The sequence below is a fragment of the Crocodylus porosus genome, unplaced genomic scaffold (genome assembly GCF_001723895.1).
Source record: "Crocodylus porosus isolate Cpor-Errol unplaced genomic scaffold, CroPor_comp1, whole genome shotgun sequence".
Taxonomy (NCBI): Eukaryota; Metazoa; Chordata; order Crocodylia; family Crocodylidae; genus Crocodylus; species Crocodylus porosus.
Genome location: NW_017728928.1, coordinates 7,233,173 through 7,255,100, shown reverse-complemented (window position 1 = coordinate 7,255,100; position 21,928 = coordinate 7,233,173). Strand labels below are relative to the sequence as shown.

General features: G+C 43.6%; 1 protein-coding gene across 1 annotated transcript in view; it reads left to right on the top strand.

The window, feature by feature from the left end:
• ANKFN1 (ankyrin repeat and fibronectin type III domain containing 1) overlaps positions 1-21,928 on the top strand; it is an 89,499-nt gene that overhangs the window by 29,956 nt on the left and 37,615 nt on the right. The window contains exons 4-6 of the mRNA XM_019542801.1: positions 2,080-2,290; positions 8,378-8,572; positions 10,238-10,351. Of these exons, the coding sequence (XP_019398346.1) occupies positions 2,080-2,290; positions 8,378-8,572; positions 10,238-10,351 (520 nt within the window). The remainder of the gene's footprint in view (positions 1-2,079; positions 2,291-8,377; positions 8,573-10,237; positions 10,352-21,928) is intronic.

Here is a 21,928-nt window from a genome sequence, read left to right as displayed (position 1 = left end):
AGGTTGAAATGCTGCATTTCAGTCGTTGAGGATTGCAGTGCATCTTTTCTTTCATTTTCATTGATTTTTACAGCCTAAATTACAATGTAAACATTTCTGAAATTGATATTGGAGCACAGTGTCGCCATGTTAGTGAAACACCGCATTTAATTTGCCCCCAAAACCATTTATTCTGAAATTCTTGGCAAACCAAATTTTTCAAAATGTCTTGCCCTCTATTTTGTCATGCAAACAAATGTTAAAAGGCACAAATATAGAGGACTAATGCCACAACACCACTGGCTGATGTTACAGATGGAGACTAGACCTGTCTCAGAGCTAGTAGAGGCCTTAACTGCCCACATATGGGGCACTCCGTCTTTGGCTGCCAAACCTGAGATTTCTTGGGCCTGATTTCCTGAGACAGATTGCTAGTAGCTGCTGATAAGAACAGTAGCAGGTGTCTTAGGGGCTGGAAGGGACCTTAGAAATCATTGGGTTCAGCCCCCCTGCACTTGGGCAGGAAAGACCACTGGACCCCAGCAAGACAGGCATCAAGATGCTTTTTGAAGATCGCCAGGGTAGATGTGTTCACTTTGGGTCTTAAATCCCATGTAGAGTAACCCAGGATGAAGGACGTCCCATTGACTGCTCTACAGCTGGCTCTAGTCAGTCTTGTTAGGCTATCCCTTGCAGGACTAGAGATTGCTTTCTGATAGAGGCCTCAAAATTCACGAGTTACTCTCCATCTTTCCCTGCCTCCCTAGCACTTTCCTGTAGCAACAAGGGTCTGAATGCAGCCAGACAGGTTGCTAGTGAGTGAACCGAGGCTTTCCTTACCTCTGGGGCGCTGCAGACTGGCTCTGAAACGTTTCCACCCCTTGCACAGAGCGCAGCGGGTAACAGGAGCCAGCTTCAGTGCAGCATCTCTCTGTCTCTTGAGGATGTATTTCTTTCACGCATCCATCGGTACAGCACAGCCACATGGATCTTCGCTCCCTTGCACCGCACCATGCTGAGCTCTCCCTGCACAGCTGGGCCAGTTGCTTCTAATCATTCATTTTTAAAAGAAGGATGCTGTTGGGTAATTATCACAAAGGGACCCTGAAAGGGAATTTGAAGAAACTTGGCAGATAACACGTCACCGCTGTAGACATTAGAACAATGTTCCCATAAACAACCAAACCTGCAGGCCATGCTGTCTCCCTGCACCTGCTTTCCTCCAGCTCCATTAGGACACGATGTGTCTTTGCATCGTGCAACTCTTTCTTTACCTCCTAGTTCTTGGACAGATTGGTGGTACAACCTGACTATTCTTTTTCAAGCTTCGAGCAGTGTGTGAAAGATGTCAATGCCTTGCATCTTTTCCATGGTTTTTATCTACCCTAGCTGCATTTTTCTAGGCACCCTCCAGACGCATGCAATTTCTCACTTGCCAATATTTTGGGGGTATCAGCAGTTATTCTACGTCAGTCTCGTTCCCCTAGCCTTTACCTAAGGCCTACAATTTCCGCTGAATTTCAAGACTCCTTTTTCCAAGCTGAATGGGAGAATACAAGTGAAGGAAAAAACCCCAAAAGGAGTGACGTGTTCAGAATTGCCAAATAAACAGCATCTCCTACCAGCTCATGCAAGAGCTGTGAAAAAACATTTTGAGGCTTGCCTTATTTTATTTGGATTTTGATCACCTGGGTTTATACACCCCGGATTCTTGCTTTGAGTTTGGGGTTTGAGCAAACTCAAGAGTCAGACATTGCCAAAACCACAAACTTCCATCCAGTTTCACGCTGCGACCATGAGAGATCACACCTGTAGCTTGGTTGCAGAACAAGCCTGTAAATCAGGGCAGATTTGCTTTGGAAGGCTTGTGAAGCTCACTGAACCTGCCAGCAAACCTGAACTGAGTTCACGTGTGTAGTGCAACGCAAAAGCAAAGGGCATCGGATTTTGCACGTTTCTCAAAATCGGTCCTTACTTCAGCCCTTACACTTGGGTTTCGGTGCCAGCGCCCGAGTGGCCTAATGTGATACAAAATTATATGAAAGCATTTCCGTGCCGTATGAAAAATGGTAATTAATTTCTGCTTTTATCGATGCGCAGAATTTCCAGTGCAACGAAGCTATGTTCGAGGCTGTGGAGCAGCAGGACTTGGATGCCGTTCAGATTCTCCTCTATCAATACACCCCGGAGGAGCTGGATCTAAACACACCAAACAGTGAGGGTTTAACACCCTTGGACATTGCCATCCTAACAAACAACGTGCCCATCGCAAAGATCCTTCTGAGGATTGGAGCAAAGGAGAGTCCGCACTGTAAGTAAAGAAGAATTACAAATTGCATTGCGTCCCGCTTGGGGAAGTTTAATTAAATTGCCTATAAACTTTGACTGATTTCATTTTAATCTGGACACAACCAGCTGTGTCACCGTGACAACAGTTGCAGGGCTATTTGTTTGCTGAGCGCAAGCTCAGGAGATGTTATCTACTGGTACTAAAAGGCGCTAGAGATGCAGTATTTAAGACATTTGAGCTGTGCGTTGCAGAGAAGAAACCCGCTGGAGAGTAACGGGATATTGCCGTAAGGGTCTCAGCAATGCACACACCCAGTCACTCGCTCTGTGTTTCACATACGGTTGAAAGAGTGAAACACTGGAACCACGCTGAAACCATGAAAAGCTTATAGCCAGAAAAAATGTTGGAAAACTATCTTTTTGACAAAACTGAACTGTTTTCCAGAATTTTTACTGGCTTTCACACATTTTTTGGTTTTGGAAAAATGACTAAAAAGTCAAAGCGTCTCATCTTGTCATTTCTGAAGTTCAAGGCTTTGCTTTGTCCTTTCAAAACTTAATTTTATGGCCAAATTGGAAAGGGTCAAAATGAAATGAAACATTTTGAAGGCATGTAAACAGACCGTTTTGCTTGACCCAGACAGTTTTTTGGAAATTGTTTCACTAGAAATTCTGAAATATTGGTTGTTCTTTCTGGTTCACGCCAAAACCAAAAGCCTTTTTTTTTTTTTAAATCCAACAAATTTTGCAGAACAGGAAATTAATTCTCTAATTCTAGCTTCCCGCTGGGTTCTACCCAGAGGTAAGCCGATGTCCTGTCAACAGCAGTGGCAAGTAGCACATGCTTTAAAGGAAGAATATAAGAAACAGGGTAGAGTGATCCTTTATCAAACCCTCCCTATTATCGGTAGATTATATCCCTGACTGGTATGTCCCAGATACTGATTCTGTGTTGTGTGTGTTTATTCTGAAGTGACTACCTGATCATTTCGTTGTGTCCCGTACTGCTTTATATTTATATCTATATAAATATCTGTTTCCACACCATTCGTGATTTTATAAAGGGCAGATTCTCCCTCTTCAGCCATCTCGCTTTCAGGGGAAGTCCCAGTCTTTTTTATTTCGTTTCATAACTCTGATTGTCTTTGCTGCCCTTCTTGGTGCCTTTCCTAGTACTAGTCTATGTATCCTTTTTGGGAATGGGAGATCAGCACTCCATAGTATTTTGGGGCGCTTGTACACGTGACGGGGGTTTAGTCCTTCAGGATTGCATTCTGTGCCCCCTATATTGAAACGCTTAATTTTTAATTGAGAAAGGAGGGTTTCATTTTTCCGTCACTGTATACATGTCACTGTCCTGGTGGCCGCAGGTGCCTGCTGAAGGCAGAAGTGGCGAGGGGTCTGATCCTTGTTTTTCAGGAGGAGCCTGCCCGCCTCTCCCGTGGCCAGGGTGCAAGCTGCTGGCAGGCCGAGAGGCCCCTGAGCTGTGGGGGGTCTCAGTCCTTCCCTCCACAGTGGCGGCACCCCCTGGGGCCATCCAGGCAGACTGCTAGCGGGCCAAGTGCTGCCCCAGGTTGGAGGTGCATGGTCCAATTCTTCCCTAAGCTGGCTCAGGCTTCCAGCACCCCATGCACCAGTCCTGCTGCCTTCTCCTGCTGCCAGCGCGCCTACCTGCCCTCCTGCCACCTCCCTGCGCTCTCCCAGGGGCCAGCCCATTCCTGGGTGGCCCCAGGTGTTCTGGCAGGTGCAGGTGCCTGCTGAAGGCAGAAGCCGTGAGGGGCCTGAGCCTTTTTTTCTGCAGAGCCTGCCTGCCCCTCCCACAGCTCGGGGGCAAGCTGATAGATTAATGGCTGCGGTGTTGCAAGTTGCAGCACTGCAAACTAAACTACGTCGGGATGTGGCTTAGTTTGTGACAACACAAACTCATTTAAAACCCCCAAAACTTGTGTATGTGTAAAGTGTGATGCCATTAAGTCACACAAAGTGAAAATTTTGTCACATGTGCATGGTAACATTGTGATGTGTACAAGCGCTCCTAGATGTGGGTGCACTGTGGATTAAGTTATAGCAGTGTGGTTGGGTCCATGCAGTGCAAGGGAAAGGTAGTTTGCTCTGTCACTAAGCAGTGCTACTCAGTGCAGCCTCTGTGCCTTGCAGGAGTGATTATGCTTCTTATGGAGCAATGCAGCATGTAGCAAGGATGGTGCTAACTGGCATGCAAAGTCTGTGGTCTAGAAGTGGCCTAGCATGTTTAGCTCAGGGGTAGCAACAATAGAAATCTTTCAAAAATATGTAGTTAGGGACCAAGCCAATAATACAGAGACGGTGTGGAGTTCATGATAAAGGAATAAATTACTATGTGTATTGAATAATTGGAAAAGCAAAGACTCTGCTCCAAGAAAAGGGGTCTCAAGGATGTAGCAAGGAGTGTTTAAGCATATTGCTTCTAATAACTCGGGCATTCACTCCCATTAAAACAAGACTTCTGAAATTTTAAGGCCCAGTGGAGTTTTCCCATTGACCTTCACACATTTATATAAATCAAGACCATACTGAATGAAAGCATAGTGATAAAAGGCTGCAGCATTGAACTGGTAGCATGGCTTCAGTAAAGTTTCATTGCCTGCTACCAATGAAATCCCTGCATGAAATACACCTCCGCACAGCGCTGGAACACCAGTGGCACTTATTGTGGTTATAAAACTCTCCTTTGTCTTCCTTCATGGGACCTTTTTATGCATAATTTAAAAGCGAAGGGTGGGGGGAGACTTACCAACTCAATTAATCAACCTTAAACCATGGCACAAACTCTGACGCCTTACTTGTGGCTAAAAATACACAAATGTATACAAATTTGTTTTAAACTGTCAATGCCTATATTTAGGACATTCCCAGCAAGGCTATAACGAGACTGTGTTGGAGGGGCTTAGCCACTGCAGACTCTGTGCCATTAATTTGAAGTTAGTTAAATTAACAGCATTTAGTCCTGGCGTGTCAATCTTGGTGCTGCAGGAAATTGCACCTTGAGGCTACTAGCATTGCCAGTTTTTTTCACTGGAGAGTGTGTGACCGTGTGCATGAGTGCATGTATGTGTGTGTGTGTCTGTGTGCGCGTGTTGATGTGTATTGAGCTGTTTTGCCAGCCCCTCCGTGCTGGTACACCTTTATTGCTTTTCTGTGTCCACAGCACTTATATTATCATTTATTCTGGCCTCTTTTAACCTTCCCAGGAGATTTTTGCATAGTGTAGCTGCTCAGTGAAAAGAGTTTTTTAGCTTTATATTTATTTGTTTATTTTTCTGTCATGGTTCATGACTGAGGCTTTAAAAAAAAAAGTGTGACAGCATTTAGAGTACATGATTGACTGCTGAAGCAACATTCATTAACCATGACAAATCTAGAGGAAAACACAGTCTTGAGTGTTCTAAACAGCAGTAAAAAAGACTAAACTAATTTTTCATTGACCTCATCTGTAAATAAATGCAGTCTGATGGTGAGCAGGGGCAATCATAAATTAGTATTCATTTCCTGTAATTAATGCAAACATGCCTATGAACACAGAGAATATGAATATATAACCACCTCATTTCCATTTCAGGATATACTCACCAAATTTCCACTTCACTTATCTTGATTTTTAGTTTTCTGATTTGCAATAATGGATAAGGCTTGCTCAATCAAAATCAAATTATTAGGATTTTTTTGTCCTCAAGGGTCTCAAGTCGCCACTTGGAACCAAGCAGCGAAGCAGTCATCCCTCAGAACAACGGTTTTCAACACCTCTGTATTTGTCTCCATTGTTCAGAGCAGGCAGCAGTCGCTTCCTATTTTCTCCTGTTCTGCCTCGTTTCCACACGTCTGTTTGCCTGTGTTCAAGCAACCCTGCTGGAGTGAAATCTTGTCCATGGGCTCCATGGACCTGATCGAGCATTCAGTAGAAAGACTCACGTTGACTTCAGTACACGCTGGATCAAGGTCTGCGCAAGCTGAATACAGACAAAATCCCCACCTCCCCCAGTTCAAAGTCAGGGCACGGGGCTGTAATACTCTCTCGTCACCAGTACACAATTGCAAGGTGAGTGGAAGTAACTAAAGACGTATGAAGTGGGCTCATCTATGGCTGCCTCATTTCAATTCTTTCCATTGTAGGTAGGAGATGTGATGACTCCTGTCAACCAGGCCATCACCCTTTCCCATCAGTTGATGGTTTCAAGTGCGCATCTGAGAGTCCTGCTAGACCGTGTCTTCCAGAGCCGTTCATAGCACTCGTAATAAACGTTTGTCCGGGATGATTTAAATGGGGAGGATCGTGTCTTGTGCAGGGGTTGGACTAGTTGACCTCCTGAGTTCCTTTTCTATTGGTCTGGACTCTATAATGAGCCAATTCCTGATGGTCTCCTATGGATTCTTTGCTGGAAGCTTGCTCCTGATTGCTAAAGCAAGGGTTGTCTTACTCCCAGACCTATCCCAGCAAAACCAGAAAGACATAGGAAGTAGTTAGGGTAAGGCAACCTTCCTGAGGATCATCTTGCAGAGTTTCTTGTGCCATGTCCTCTGGCAGAAGTTGTGGATTGTATAGGGCACACCCTCTTCCATCCCCCCTCAGACCTTCAGCAAAAGGAACAGCAAAGATGGCCTGGTTGACAGGAGTCATCACACCTCCTGCCTACAATGGAAAGAATTGAAAGGAGACAGCCACCGAAGAGCCCGGTTCATGTGTCTTTAGGAGCAGCCCCCCTAGAAAGGAACACTACCATGAACTGGGTTCTCTTGTGACTATACAGTACTAGCCATAAGAGAAGGCTCAGAGGGAGTTAATATACCTCTCAGGTTCATTACTTTCATTGCCACGCGAAAATACAAAAGCAGGATATGGGATAAAGCCATGGAGAGCAAAGACTCCTTTTCCCCATTTCACGTGGAATGACATCCGTGCAGAAACCCTGTCATTCTTTTAGGCGCTTAACCATGGCAGCCAGGAGTGCAGCTTGCTGAACATTTACATTAAAATATTAAAAGGAAGGCAGACTTCTCTCTACATTCACTGCTATCATTATGCTAGACAACTGTTTCACTCTTCAGCTCCCTTCATTTATCCTTGGCTTGGTCATCTAGAACTAAATAAAAATAATATTAATGTTTCCATCGGCTAATTTGACACCTTTCCAACATCCAACAACTCTGGAGCAGGATCTCAAAGGAAATGGTAAGTGCATCAGCTGCCGTTCTTGCCCATAAAATCTTCCTTCTGCACACCACGCTTGTCAGGAAGTCCGGTCACCCTGTGGCCTCACAAAAGATAGCTCATTCTGAAGGTGCCAGCAGACTCCAGGTCGCATGGCCATCTGTCTCATGTCCATATGAAGATTGAAGAAGAGTGGCTGCGCGCCAGGTTTGGAAAGCAAAGTGTAAGACATGAGCATTCTTCGAAGATCTTCGGGATGTCAGAGGTATTGAAAAATCCCTTGTTCTCTTCCAGGAGTTGTTAAAAATCCCATGGCATGTTCACATCAGTCTGTAGGAGGTTTTTTGGACTTCTGGCTAAAGTCCAGCTTGAGAGAGACTACGTTAAGACTAAAAACGTGCGTGTAATACACACGTGCCAACCAAAGTACCTCTGCTGATTTTTATTTATTTTGCTCTGATGCAAAAATTATGCTCACTGCTGAGCTCCTGGATTAACTTTTTGATATAACAGAATATCAATGGATCTATGAAAGGTTTTATTATATCCCATAGGTAGTCATTTTTTACCCTTCGGTGTGGTTTTTGTGTCAAAACAGGTCACAGTCTCGGCTCCAAAAGTTGGAAGGTTTTACCTCCTTAGCAATGTTGTGAGCCATCCTTGACTACAGGTGTACACGGGTCTGGCAACATGTACTTTGGCAAGGTCATTTCAGTTCCTATAAAAGGCGATCCCTATGCACAAAAGATGTTCATGACCCCCAGGCTCCCCCTGCGCTGACAAGAAGAAAGGACACGATTGGGATCTGATACCAAAATTGCACCCTCCTCCAACGGGCACTGGGGATCCATGGCATCTTCAAATGAACGTGTGCCAGGAGCTAAGACGACCCAGCCATCATTAACGTTTCCTTTTTTCTGACAGTTGTTACCATGGAAAGCAGGCTGATGCATTTGAGCACGTTGGTCCAGGAAGCCCAGCAGCGGGTGAATGAACTGTCCGCACAAGTGATGAGTGAAGGGCTTGGAATGGACAGCGCAGAAAAAGAGAAGCAGCTGAAAGCGTGGGAGTGGAGATACCGACTGTACAAGCGAATGAAAGCAGGCTACGAACATGCCAGTAAGTAGCACTGAAGTGGTTATGGGAGTCTGTGGAGTGCTCTTCAAACGGGACTAAGTTGCACTGGCAGAGTGGTTCCCTGTGTTCACAAACGCTCCTGTGAGGCACGTAAGTGTTATAGGTGGGAAAATGAAGGGACAAAAAAATGACTGACTTGCCTGAGACTGAAGGGCATTCGAACCTCCTGACACTTATGTACAGGGACTTGTATGCTCAGAGCCAACAGGCTGATCAGGCCCGCCAGCTCTCGGTGCAACGTCTAATGCTTATGCCGCCAATACACATCCCTTTCCTTGCCTTTTTCCCTTGGTGTTTTCCTTCTGACTTCGCTGAACGTGATTCAAGGTGGTTGAAAAATGGAGCCATTTTGGAAGGAAAGGAACCAACCTTTTTTTTCACTGTAGTTTGAGAAGCATTTCAGCAGCTCTATATTTGGTCAAACTGTGGAATTTAATTTTTCTCCCAAAGAACTTTGACTCGTCTCTCTCCCCTCCCCCATACACACACGCACACACTTGTGGGCATATGTAAAGCTGATGTTTTGACAAATTTAATCAAAATTTGGACAGTATTTTGATCAGCTTGAAAAGCTGGGTAGGCTGTGGCCCACGGGAAGGAATAAACCAGGGATTGAAACTATTCTGTTAGTACAAGCATTCTGCTTGTTTTGCTACATGCACTGTAATTGAGCCACGGCCACTAATATCCTTAAAACTACCTGTACAAAAATGTCGTTGAAAAATAAGAGCCTGAAGGTTATCACGTACTAAACTTGCTGAGATAGATGTGTAGTGTGATACAAAGGATGGAACAAAGATGGCTGTATTCATTACTTGCAATAAAACAGTGGAAAAGATACAAGCCACATTCACAATTTAGGGTAGCTTCACTTAAGCCAGCTGACACTAGCTGAGACCTTGGCCAGTGCCCTTGCCCTTAGCCACTGTGTTTTTCTTTAACTCACAATAGTTTTCATAGTTCTCTTACCCTAAATAAAATGTAAAAGACTGGATAACTGCATAGTCTTCATTCACCAACAGAATTGCCCCTGAATTATCTGGAGGTTCAAAAGGGCCTAAAGTTGTTTTTGCAAACGATAAGTAATACAACCTACATTAAGTTTCCTATATCAAAGCTGACTGATGCTCTTTAAACTAATCATTTTTAAAGACGCTTATGGCCACAGTCAGCAACACATTTTAGAATGACCACAGTTGGCCCTGATAATATTTGTGATTTCTGAATCCCGGTAATGTAGAAATGTGTCATTTAATAGATTTAAATCTTTCAGGGAAGCCTTAAAGGTTTAATTAGCTCTTTGTGGTTTTGTCCCCTCTCTCTTTCCCCTCACCCCAAGAGATTTATAGGACTTGTTCATGGACATAATTAGCATTATTCTGTTTTATTGAGTTACATGCTTACATACATACAGGAAGATCTTTTTAACCCAAAGGAACTGAAGACCATGATAGAAACAAATGGTGCCTGCAGGATATAGTTAGTCGGGGCACTAATTAAAATGCTCAAAAGGCAGAGAACACAAACACCTACAAACCAAAACTCACAATTGCCGTGTGGTTTTCAGTTGGTTCTTTGAAGACACAAAAACATTGTTTGAATAGGATTTGTTGTGCTGAGGATCTGATGTTTTTTCTTCTCTCCCAGGAGCCCCCGAGGCGCCAACCAACGTCTGTCTCGTGGTAACAAGCAGTACATCACTCACTGTCACCTTCCAAGAACCTCTTAGCGTCAACTCAGCTGTAGTCACCAAATATAAAGGTACTGGATTTGGATGCATTTTCTTTTCCTTTCTTAACAATGCACAGGCTCTTTAGTGCTCATGTTTACCTTCAGGGGCTGGTTTTCTAAGCCATTCTCCGATCTTTCCAAGTCATGTTTGGATGGAAATATTTCCTTAGTTAACTTTGCCCCACTGAGAGATCTGGATGGAGTTCTGGATTACAAAGGCACGCGTGCGCACCGTTTACCCAAGCCATTACCCAAGGATCTCTTGAAGCAGTTTGCTTGAATCATTGTGGTTAAGACATCAGCTCAGTAAGATGAGCCTGCTAGAAAACATGAGCTAAGCTTTAGTGTCTGTGTGCTCCTTAAAACATGTGTAGGCTTGCATATGCCAAACCCACACCTCCATTCCTTAAAGAAATGCCTCTGGAAGCCGATACTGCTGGCAGCAGCAGCATCACAGCCCCGCCAATTTAGCTGTTCCAGTGTTGCCACATCATTCCTGGAAGAGCAGTACATTTTGGGTGGCACCCGTTAGTCCTAAAGTGGAATGAATAGGAAAATACTTCCATCTGAATAGCCCCGACGAGTAGAGCCAATCGACATGAGGACTTTCTATTCCTCGGGAGCTTGTAACGTTTTCTTTACAAAAGTGTCATTCCAAATCGGAACAAAAACTAGAATTTGGGGGATTTCCTCTGGAAAGGGCCTTCTGCTTTTCCAAAATGAAAAGTCTTTGGCATGCACCCATTCTGTTCTCCCCAAACTAAATGGAGCAGTCCTCTGCTTCTAGCTCTTGGAAGGGGGGGTCCCCACCATGCCTCTCTGCCCCCAGGATATCTGGCCCGAGCCTGAGAGGCCCCCTCTTGCAGGTAATCTTAGGGTTTCCAGGCTGCTATCACAGAGCTGGAAAGAAGGGGCATCTGCAACTTGTCCCTGCTGGGTCTCTCTCACTATCCTCTTTTGGAGCACTTTTCTTGGAGAAGAGACTTGAATGTGGGTCTCATCCTACACATGAGCCATGAATCCCAGAATATAGACTTAGCCTGCCTTGTTCTCTTTCTTTTGGACTCAATGAAGATTTAATTTTCTGTAACAGATCTGCTCTAACAGAAGATGTTGCAAGAGCCCCAGCCCAGGATAGCCAAAGGCCTGGCGGTGTTCCCTGGGGTGTGGGAAAGCCAGGCTTGTCCCTGATGTGAATTAGGCAAAGGAGGGACTTGAGTCTGGCCAAGCAGTTCCCTGAGCACCAGGTTTTCTGGGATGGGGATTTCATTAAGGGGGAGGCTGTTCCAATTCAGGGTCCGCTTACTACAAGATAGAAGCAGATAGGACAGAATGGCTGATACATGGTAAATTAATTTTTCTCCCTTTTAGCTCCATATAATTTGTTCATCTGTCCCCATCCTCTGTCCTCTTCAGTAAGTGCGGAAGCAAAAAACTGTTATCCAACTTGACAAAGCTTTTGTAAATTGTACTAACTAGCTCTCTCATGCATTTGTTTGAGTTCTCTACACTGCCAGTTGTTTTATGTCTGGTTAGGATAACAATTAAGTGTACCAAAATATTCTTTTAAAGTCCTTTTACCCCGGAGGCCAGAATACTTAGGGCTGGATGGGGGAAAAAAAAAGCAAAAAACCCCCAAAAAACTTTAATGAGTCTTGAGTAACTGGTGGGGATCAATTAAGCACTACATGTAAAATTGCTTATTACATTTTGGAGTGAAATCCTTTTTCATATGAAGGGCCATGAAATAAACCTTTCAAATGATCTCCCATAAGAATTAGTAGAACCAGGTAAGAGCTGCTTCTCCCACAAACAAAATTTGATAATTTTGACCAAGGCTCTTTTAGCCAAAAGCATAATTCAGTAACCCAGTTAAGCACATGTTTATGTGTTTTGTGAATTGAGGATCATACCTTTTCCTACTAGGTTAATACTTAATTTAAGAGAAAAAAGGCACCAGAAGAATTAGTAATATATTGTCGTTGGTCAAGCCTCCCTTCTTATGCTGATAATGTTATTTTCTAAGGATCTTCATTGCATGAGACACATGCTGACAATTCCTTTTAATATACAGTATTATCTGTTTCTAAAAATGGTTGGTATGTGGCTTGATTCTGCATTGTGGAAGACTGCTTTCCAAATGCCTATCTGTTCAATGTTGTTTCGAGACTTGTAGCAGAACATTGTTTAAATCCGCTGGCTGTTTTTCTCCATGCAAGGTTTCCCTTGTTACCTCATTTACAAATATTAATATAGGAGAATGCTGCTTTGCCCTCACACTACAACCACTGAAACCAGCTTGCTTCATTAAGAGATTTAATTTAATCACACTAGATAGCTAGGTGTTGACTTTGGTGTCCCAGCTGGAATCCAGCTGAGTGATTGCATTCTGTCGAGCTGTTTCTTCAAGGAATAAAGCTGTTTCTTTAAGGAGCTGGGGTATTCTTTATTCCTACGCTGAACTGTTATTTAAAGTTGCTGGCGCAATCCTCTAAATTTCTCTCCGGAAAAAGGTGCATTATGGCGATGGCTGAAAAGTCAAATGTTGCCATTGTATATTGTAATTTGGTAAAATGTGTTGAGGCTTGAATCAATGATAATAGTAGTAATCTTCTCCAAGCTGGAGGGGAAGATTCAAAAGCAGTTCCAGCACAAAGGTCTAGGAAGCTCATTAAGCATGGTAATACTTCATTAAAAATTATCTATTTGGCTAATCGTGCTCTAAGGGCAAACTTTGCACCTGTTTCTGCAAACACTTTGGATTTGGCTATACTGCTTGTTCTCACACTGGTGAGCACCTGGGATAAATGTGCTTCACTGATACAGAAAGTGACTTCCTGCCAACTCGAGCTGAGACGGGTCTTACTAGGGTGTTACTTTTACACTGGTGCATTCTTGTATGCTACATGTTTGCCCAGCAGAGCTACATCAGTGTGACTGCTTGGATGCAAAAAACCTTCCAGTATAGGCAAGATCCCGATGTGATCCTAATGAAGTCTGATGGTATGTGTTCACAGGCCCAGAATCTTTCAGAGCCGCAGCTTTAACCAGTTTCCCTTGCAATGAGTGTCACATGCATCACACACACGCACATGCACGCACAACCACAAATCAGTTTAATTGAATGAAAAGCCCTTTTCCTCATCATGGACAAAAGATGATTTGTAAATATTGCTGAGAAATTCAACAATGGCAATAGAGCATTGCAAACCTGGAAAAAAAAATGAAGCTCCCCTCTCCCTGCCTTAAATCTGATTTGTTTTTGCTTTGCCCCTTCACAGGTCCAGGTTCAGATGTGCATTACTTCTTCTTCAGCGGTGTCACAATACAGTGTATGCTCCTATCAGAAGTCATTATCATTGTGTTAGGAGGTTTAAGGATTCAGATAAGACAGAAGAATAGAGGTAGAGCTAAGAATAGGCACTAATGAAAACTTAATATGAAATATGGAGAGACTTGATGTATACTTCATTTCCTTTATCTGTTTTTCCCAAACAAAGACATATTCTACAAATCCATCTCTTGGTGAGAAATGGAGAAGCAACTACGGTGCCCAAAGCTGACTAATTAGATTGATTGAAGGTACGTTGGCAAATAGAGAGAAATTCTGAGCCTCCTTTGACTAGGCAAATTGAGCCACTCTACCCTCTCAGGAGACAGCAGTCCCAGGGCCCACATGCCAAGATACAAAAAATGTGTTTCCAGTAGCAGGATTGCCTCTAATAGAGCTTCACACAGTTCACCTGAGGGGTCTGAAGTCGCTTCCCAGCCTGGCACTGAGTTGGGCTGATGATAAGGAACTGTCTGGGCTACTTTATCCCCATGTATTGCCCTTCTTTTGGTTTGTTTCTTGGCAAACCATTTTACACATTTCTGTTTGTCCACATGGCCTGACAGCCGTCTAGGGCTCCCGCCTGATGGAAAGGACGTTCTTATTTCATGTCAGTGTTATAGGTCTTTTGAAAACGTCAGCCAGTCATGTTAGATCAGGAAAAGACAGTTATTTCTCGTGTAGCTTTTGCCAAAAAACCTTACTCCCTGCCTCCCTTCCTCCAGGGCAATTTGTGGTTCTCCTCAACATGGTTTGCATTAGTATCGTGCAAGTCCCAAGAGGTCAAAATTCATTCCCACCAAACAGCTGGTTTGGTGGTATGTGAAATGAGTTTGTATTGGGCGTAGCCCATTTCTCCGAGAAATAAGCGCCCACGTAACCCCAACACTGGCACTGGAAGTCTTGGAAGAAGGAGCTGAATGGGCCTTGGAGAGTGAAATGCCATTTTGCACCCACAAGAGGAACCTTTCAAGGTCAGAGTCTGGGATCTCCAGAATCTTACTCCAGTGAGCCTATTTTATAGATATTCTGTAACTCCATCAAACTTCCGTGTAACTGGCTCACAATCATTTGCCCTTCACCGAGGCTAGGGAGAGAAGTTACACAAGGTGGTTGAAGTGATCACAAACTGGTTAAAACCTGTAGCAGAACACAAGTTCAGTGCACATAGACCCGTTTCAAACTGGCTGAAACTGGTTTAAGACAAACCTGGTTGAATGTAGCATCAGACTTAAGTGATTTGTGTCAAACTAGTTTCTGAAACTTCTGTCCCAGACCCCTTCCTGGTTCAAGTTAAACCAGAGCCCCCCAGTATCCCAGATGCTTTGCAGCCCTGGGCTGTGCTGTCTGCTCCAGAGAGCAGGGCTGGCCCTACCCCTCTGCTCCCTCGCTGGAGCAGTGAGGGCTGGCTGACACAGGGTGGGGGAGCCAAGCCAAGCGGGAAACGCAGTGAGGTCTGGGGGCAGGAGGGAGCTGCCGCCCCTCTAGGCAAACCCTAGCTGGGGGTTGGGGGTTGGGGACTGGGGCCAGGGAGGGGGGTAAACACCCCTTCACCTGCTCAAACTTACTGCTGGCTGTGACTGTAGACTATAAATCCCAGAGGCACCTGGCAGCAGGAAGAAGTGATGAGCAACCCTGCAGAGTCCTGGGGTTGTAAGTCTGGACTGCAAACCCCAGAGACCTCAGGGGCAGCAAACACACAGGCAGAGAGCTGTGCTTTAGCACTGCCCAGCTTCCGGCCTGAGCCACTACAGGCCTGTGGCTGCATTTCCTGAATCAAAGGGAAATGCCTGTTCACTTCTGTTTCAATTGAATCTGTGCATCTTAGACTAACCTGCAAAGACTGAATTGATTGAGCCTCCGGCTTTTTGACTGTCTGTATCTAGCCCAAGAGCTACAGGTCTGCTCCGAAGTCCATTTGAGGTAAATATGAGGCTTCTGTTGAACACTTTGACATGAAAAGAAATCTCAGATAGATTTTTAAAACAACTTAGGGAATTCCTTTGATGTAGCACATTAAACCCATCTTCACTCAATTAGTAATCCCCTTGACTTCTGTCTGCCTGTTTATATATGCACACACACAGGTAGTTCTTGTGATACTGCACCTAGTTTGTGTCTCAGTGGAATGTCCACATATACCCCTTTTCTACGTAAAGTTATGACACATGCATCTTTTTTCCATATCACATTAGGAAATGTAATATGAGATTCAAAAAAGCACACTTCAGCTCTTTTGGATTCCCGGGGGAGTTGAGGGAAGTGGGATATCCTTGTAAGATTGGGCCCTTATGTGGGAAAACATAATGCTTTAATATTGATTTCCATGAATCTTTTATAATTTATTGCAGCAAATGCCACATAACTTGATTCTGCACCCAGCATGCTGGCATTTGTCATCCAAATGGGCCCTTATGCCATTGCTACTAACCAATCACAGTATTTCTGTAGATTCTGAAACTCATTCTTTCTATCCCCAAACCAATTCTTTTCTCCATTAAAAATGAAGGAGAATATGTTTCTTTGTAACATGTTGGAGTTTATCCTGCAGAATAGGTGTGGCCTGATATTTTTACAGTAGTTCATTTATGGCATTTTATTAGGTCTCCTGGGCGCTTTATTTGCACATTATATTTTGGTAGCTAACAGGACTGTGCAATTTGATTTCTATTTTTATGCCCAGCAAGTAAAAAAATGTGTAATGTTAAAACAAACCTTTTTATTTCTAACTCCTCTCAGCTTTTGTAGTAAGCTTTGGACGTAAAAAAAAAAAAAAGCATAGTCTTTCTGATTAGTTTGCAAGTATTTAGCGAGACCATCCCTCTGGGATTAAATATTAAATGAAGGTTATTGCAGCTGATAAAACAGCAAATACTCCATTCACTTGTTCTTATTTTTATTTGTGATTTAGGATTATTTTGAGCAGGAGCTCAAGATGAATGGCAATGAGAAAACCCAGACACTTATGGCCTGATCTCATCTTCCCTTTGAGTGTGCGAGAATATAGGTTTATACCTTTAAGTAGATGATATTCATAAATAAGCATTTTATGGAACTGTAAAAGCTTTAGTTGAATAACCCTTATGGTGCCTCTTTGATGTTGTCAGATGAGTGCTATTATCTGTATTTTCTCAGTTAGGAAAATGGGATAGAAAGGTTACATAAATTGCCCAAACTTACATAGACCATCCACAGCTAAGGCAGGATTAGAACTCAAGACCTGCCGTTTGCTGCCCTTATTTGCATTCCTCCCCTGTTGCCTGTCAGCTAGGCAGGCCACTAGCTCCAGCTTCTGCAGATCCGTAGGGGTGGGGGTATTTCCCTCAGGAACTTGACACCCACCAACTAATAGTAAGATGCTTGGCAGGGTGTTCTCTAAGGACACCATGGCAGAGGTCTTTGTTCCCTTTCCCCAGATACCCATTGTTCAGTGTGAGATGTCGGGGACCTTGAAACCATCCAAAAAACCATGCTGTAACTGGCAGGATCCAGGGCTTTACTGCACTAAAATACAATTTCCTCTCTCTCTCGGTCCCAGCAGCCATCAAACCGCATTTAACAACCTTGCATGCTAGCCCTGCTTCCATCTATGCCCATTCTTGCATCGCCTCCCCCCTGTGGAGAAGTTCTCTGTGCTCCCAGTAAGGCCCGTCCAGTAAGCAGCAAGTGATGTTCTGTGAGCAGGGCCATTTTTATGTTTGCATTATCTTCTGCACTCTCTAGTGCCCCTGACCCTCTTCCTCCATCTCCGCTTTCTTGTACTTCTTCCGGTGAAAGTAGCATTTCACAGCTTAGGCAGCCCCCATGCTGGGCTGAGAATTTCTTTGATCCCTGACCACTATCTAATAGCATTTAAAAAAGAATTTAGGGATTAACTTAGGAAAAATAAAGCCCTAAATATAAGCAATTCATGTTCTGTACAAATAAGTCCTTTTTTAAAAAACTCAGTAAGGAAAAGAACTGGAATTGACTTAAACAATGGAAGTGGGTGGGTGTTTCTGTGTTTTCTTTCTCTCTGTTGATGTTGCTATGAAAGGTTCCTGTATCAAAATGTGCACGCTGTACAGATTAGGTGACTTTTTTGTTGGTATTTTTATGACCGTGCTCTTTAATTGGCATTTCTAAATATGCTGTGCTTTAGAAAGAGTCGGAGCTCAGGGCATGCATGGTCTACTCTCGTGAGTAAGCCTTTATTTTCCTGAGATGTGCCATTGGCTTTGGTACAGCTGCTTGCATGAGTTAAAGCTACTTGCTGCGAATGGAAATTTGTAAGATTGGGCCTGTTATGCTTTTCGAGGACACGCCGACTTTTGGTCAGCCTCACACTAAGTTTCCCTCTGTGTTCTAGTATCTAATTTGCTCTCACTTTTAAACTTCTTTGCATTGCCAGAGTGGCGCACATTGGTCATAGTATAACTGAAACTCAGACCCCAAGTTGGACAGAGCTCAACTGTGGCTTTGTAACCACTAGCCCACACTGGGAGGCAATGGATCTGCCTGCCTGTATTAGATATTTATGTGGTTCCCATTACCATAGTATCAGAGCATTTCTCAACCTTTAACATATTCATACTCCCAGCATAACATGTGGGGGCTGTCTTCAACTGAGAAGTGGCAGAGGGAAGACTGGAAACCGCCCAGGTTAATGGCAAACTGATGGGAGATCTGGATGCATAGCTGAGCCTGGCTGGGTCACCTTCTTCTCTCTCTCTCTCTCTTCTCAGTCCTTTCCCCTTTCACTGGCCTATGGGGGAGACATGTGTTTTACCTGCCTCCTTGAAACCCTTGCTGGTGGGAGGGAACACCTGGCCTCGTAGTAAAACGAAGAGTGAGGTCAGGTTGCTGCTGCGTTTGGGACGTGAGCAGCAATGACTCCAGGAGCGCAGGAGTCTCATCTTGTATACCATCGCTTCGCCCTGGCAAGTTGCTCCAGCGTGTGGTCTAACTGCAGCTTCCAGGCACCGATCTTGCAATGCTCCTCTTGTTCCATGCGCAGGGATTGAGTCAGTCCCCACTCTTTGCTTTGATAAGGTAAGTCGAGCTCCTTAAGCCTGCCATCAGGAGGAACGTTTGTTCACTGCCTGGATCACTCTTATGGCCTTTCCTCGACTCTCCCAGTATTTTCACATACTGGAAGGGTGCGCACCAGAGCTGCATGCAGGATTCTGGTAAAAGTCTGTAATGATGCTAGATACAGAGGCAAGATAATTCCACTGCTTCTACTTGACGTATCTACTTTTTACATCCAAGAATCAAATTAATAATTTTTTGCACAGTATTATACTGAAAGATGAAGGATACAATTTGTAGGGATGTTTCTTGAAGCATAGACGTACATCCATTAGGAACTGAACCCTAATTTCAGACCATCAAATGGTAATTGATGTGATTCAGTGAATAATGATGTCAGCCAGCGTCAAACAAGGGTCCTTGAGTCCAATGCCTTCATTCCTATCTAAGGCCAAGTAAAAAAGTAATTCCCTCTGTTTTACCTTTCTCAATCACGCTTGGTCCTGGATTGCTTTCTGCCACATAAAATGCTTTGCAAACTATAATCAATTAATGAATCTTCACAATACTCATGTAAATTAGATAAGCAAGTGGTGATAACAACTTGTTGATAGGCAAGAAAGGCAGAACGTTGCCCAAAAAGGCAAAGAGGGAATCATTTTCAGAGCGGGGAGCTGACTTGGATTTCCACGTCCTGCAGTCCTTGAGTGTACCTGCAACACCACATCTCCCTAAAAGGTCATGTGTCTGGGCTCCTTTAGCGGTCCTTGATCGAAGACAACCACAGACTTTGGAGTACAGTTGCTTAACTGCTCTTTTCATTTTTGAATGCACTTTTATTGCTTCTCTTCCAGCAATACCCCCAGGTATTTCTTGACCAGTCTTTTCTTTGAAAAAAATAGTTAATAATGTGCACACTTTATAGATTTTTTTTTTATCTTCCAAGTGCCTTACCACCAAAAACCTCAACTAGTACAAACTTCTTTACATTAGATACTCATGTGTTAGGGAACTGCCTAAGGAAGATAGCTCGTTAATGCAGTGAGCTAATCCAGTGATCTAGTGCCAGTGAAACATGGAGAAACTGAATTGGTGTTTCTGCTCAAACTTATAGGGCAGCACCGCAGGGGGTGGAGAGTCCAGCGTATAGAGAGGTGGGGCCCGAGCCGCGTGACCCAGCCATCTGAGCCAGCAGCACCTCTCATGAGCGAGTCCTGTCTAGCCCTCGTTGGGCAAAACCATCAAAACAGATTGCGCAGCGCCGTGGAGAGGAGATGAAGTATCGGGCTGAAGGAAATCCTGGAAGTTCCTTCCCTTAGCTTTGTGGCCCTTCTGACTTCTGTCCCTGTTTCACTTGGATTCCCAGATGTGAAGATGCATATAAAAGAAAATAATAATAATAATAATTTTATTTATTTATTTATGTGTGTGCGTGTGTGTGTGTGTGTGTGTATAAACACACACATAGGTACTTACATGCACACGCACATATATATACACATACACGCACATACATATACACACACACACACACACACACACACACACACACACATATATATATATATATATATACATATATATATATACAAATAAAACAAGGGTATTTCAGACCAAAATGAGGGAATTTTCCACTCGTGGAGTGCTTTTAGTTTTTTAAGAGCCAAACTGCTCATGTCAGACACTGTTGGCCAGAGGAAGGTGTTCAGCACTCTTGGGCTGTAGCTGTTCAAACACTCACTTGCTGCCACTTAACCTCTTCAATTCCGCAGCTGTAAAATAGGCAGTAACAGTTCTGCATTGGCTAATGGGAGTGTTTGAGCCATGTTACAGCTTGCATTTACATTTCTGTGCAACATAGCACACCGTGTAATGCTTATTGCTTGTCTTATGATAGCACCTGCAGATCCCAATTGAGATCCAGGCCCCCTAGGCTGAGCATCGTGGAGAAGAGAGAGAAGGAAATGGTCCTCACCCCAAAAAGAGCTTGGATTCCAGATAAGTGTGAAAAGCAGCAGTGACCCGCTGGTTTGTCCAGGGTCACAGAGCAGGTCACCGATAGATGGTGGGAATAGCACCCAGAATCCCAGTCTGGTCTGATCTTTCACTAAATCACATCACCTTCATAACATGACATCAAATCTTTGGATGTAATGAATTCAGAGAACAACTTGGTGATTAACCAAAGTGCAAGTGAGAACAAATGTCAGAAGTGGCAAAGGTGCTGCTGGGGTGGATGCTTTCAGTGTCCATTACTCAGGAGGAGGGGCCCCAGTGTTGTTGAATAAGCCCATGATTGGGACATGTTGGTTCCCTCTTGTCTGTCTGTCCATCTACAAAGTGATCTGTTCTAAAAAGAAACAGGTGAAAAGAAGCCTGCCTCTTTATTCTAAAATTGTAAAGTGGATGAATTGGATATTTAAAAAAAAAAAAAAAATCTTGGCCAGAAGTAGGTTACATAACTTAAGCCAGTCTAAAATTATATGCCAGCAATTTACAGGCGTTTTATGTAACTGTTTATACTGCTGTTTATTTAAAAATTACTACTTATCTTGGCGATCGCAGCAACACATCATGCATTTGCTAGCTCTGGGATACAGGGCACCTTCATTAAAAACACATAGTCACCCATATATTAAATACAAAAAAAAACGTGCTCTGACATAACGTTAAGTGTCAGATGGAAACCCGCAACAGCCAGGACATTCAGCGTTCAAGACAAAGCAGGCCTTTCGGGTGTTGAGAACAGGACTGGAGCATGCTCCTTCCTTAACTCGCCCAGCCGCACTCGGGTACTCCACGGCTCAGCACAGGCTATAAGACCAGCTCTTGTTCTTGAGCTCTTATAAAAGACCCTCTTCATCTGGAAATTTTTGTGCTTGTGCTTTTGTAGATTCAAGTCAGACTCATCATACTTTTCAAGTGCTGACTTTCAGGCTGGGTTTTGTTCTCTCTTAAAGTTCCAACAAGTCATTTTTTGTAGAGATGTGCAAATAATTAAGTTTTTAGTTCACTGGCAGGAACAGAAAATATCAAGGACAAAAATTGTTTGGGGTCGATCTGGACTGTATTTTTTCCAATGGCCTTGGGAAAACAAAAGGGGGGGGGGAAGCAAAGAAAAATATTGTTTCATGTCAACTAAAATATGTTCAAGGGAATTACCTCTCATTATAAATCATTTTTGGCAAATTTCAAAACAATATTATTTTGAAAACTGAAATTTGACATTTTTCACTCTGAAAATGCCAGAGTGAAATGTTTTGACT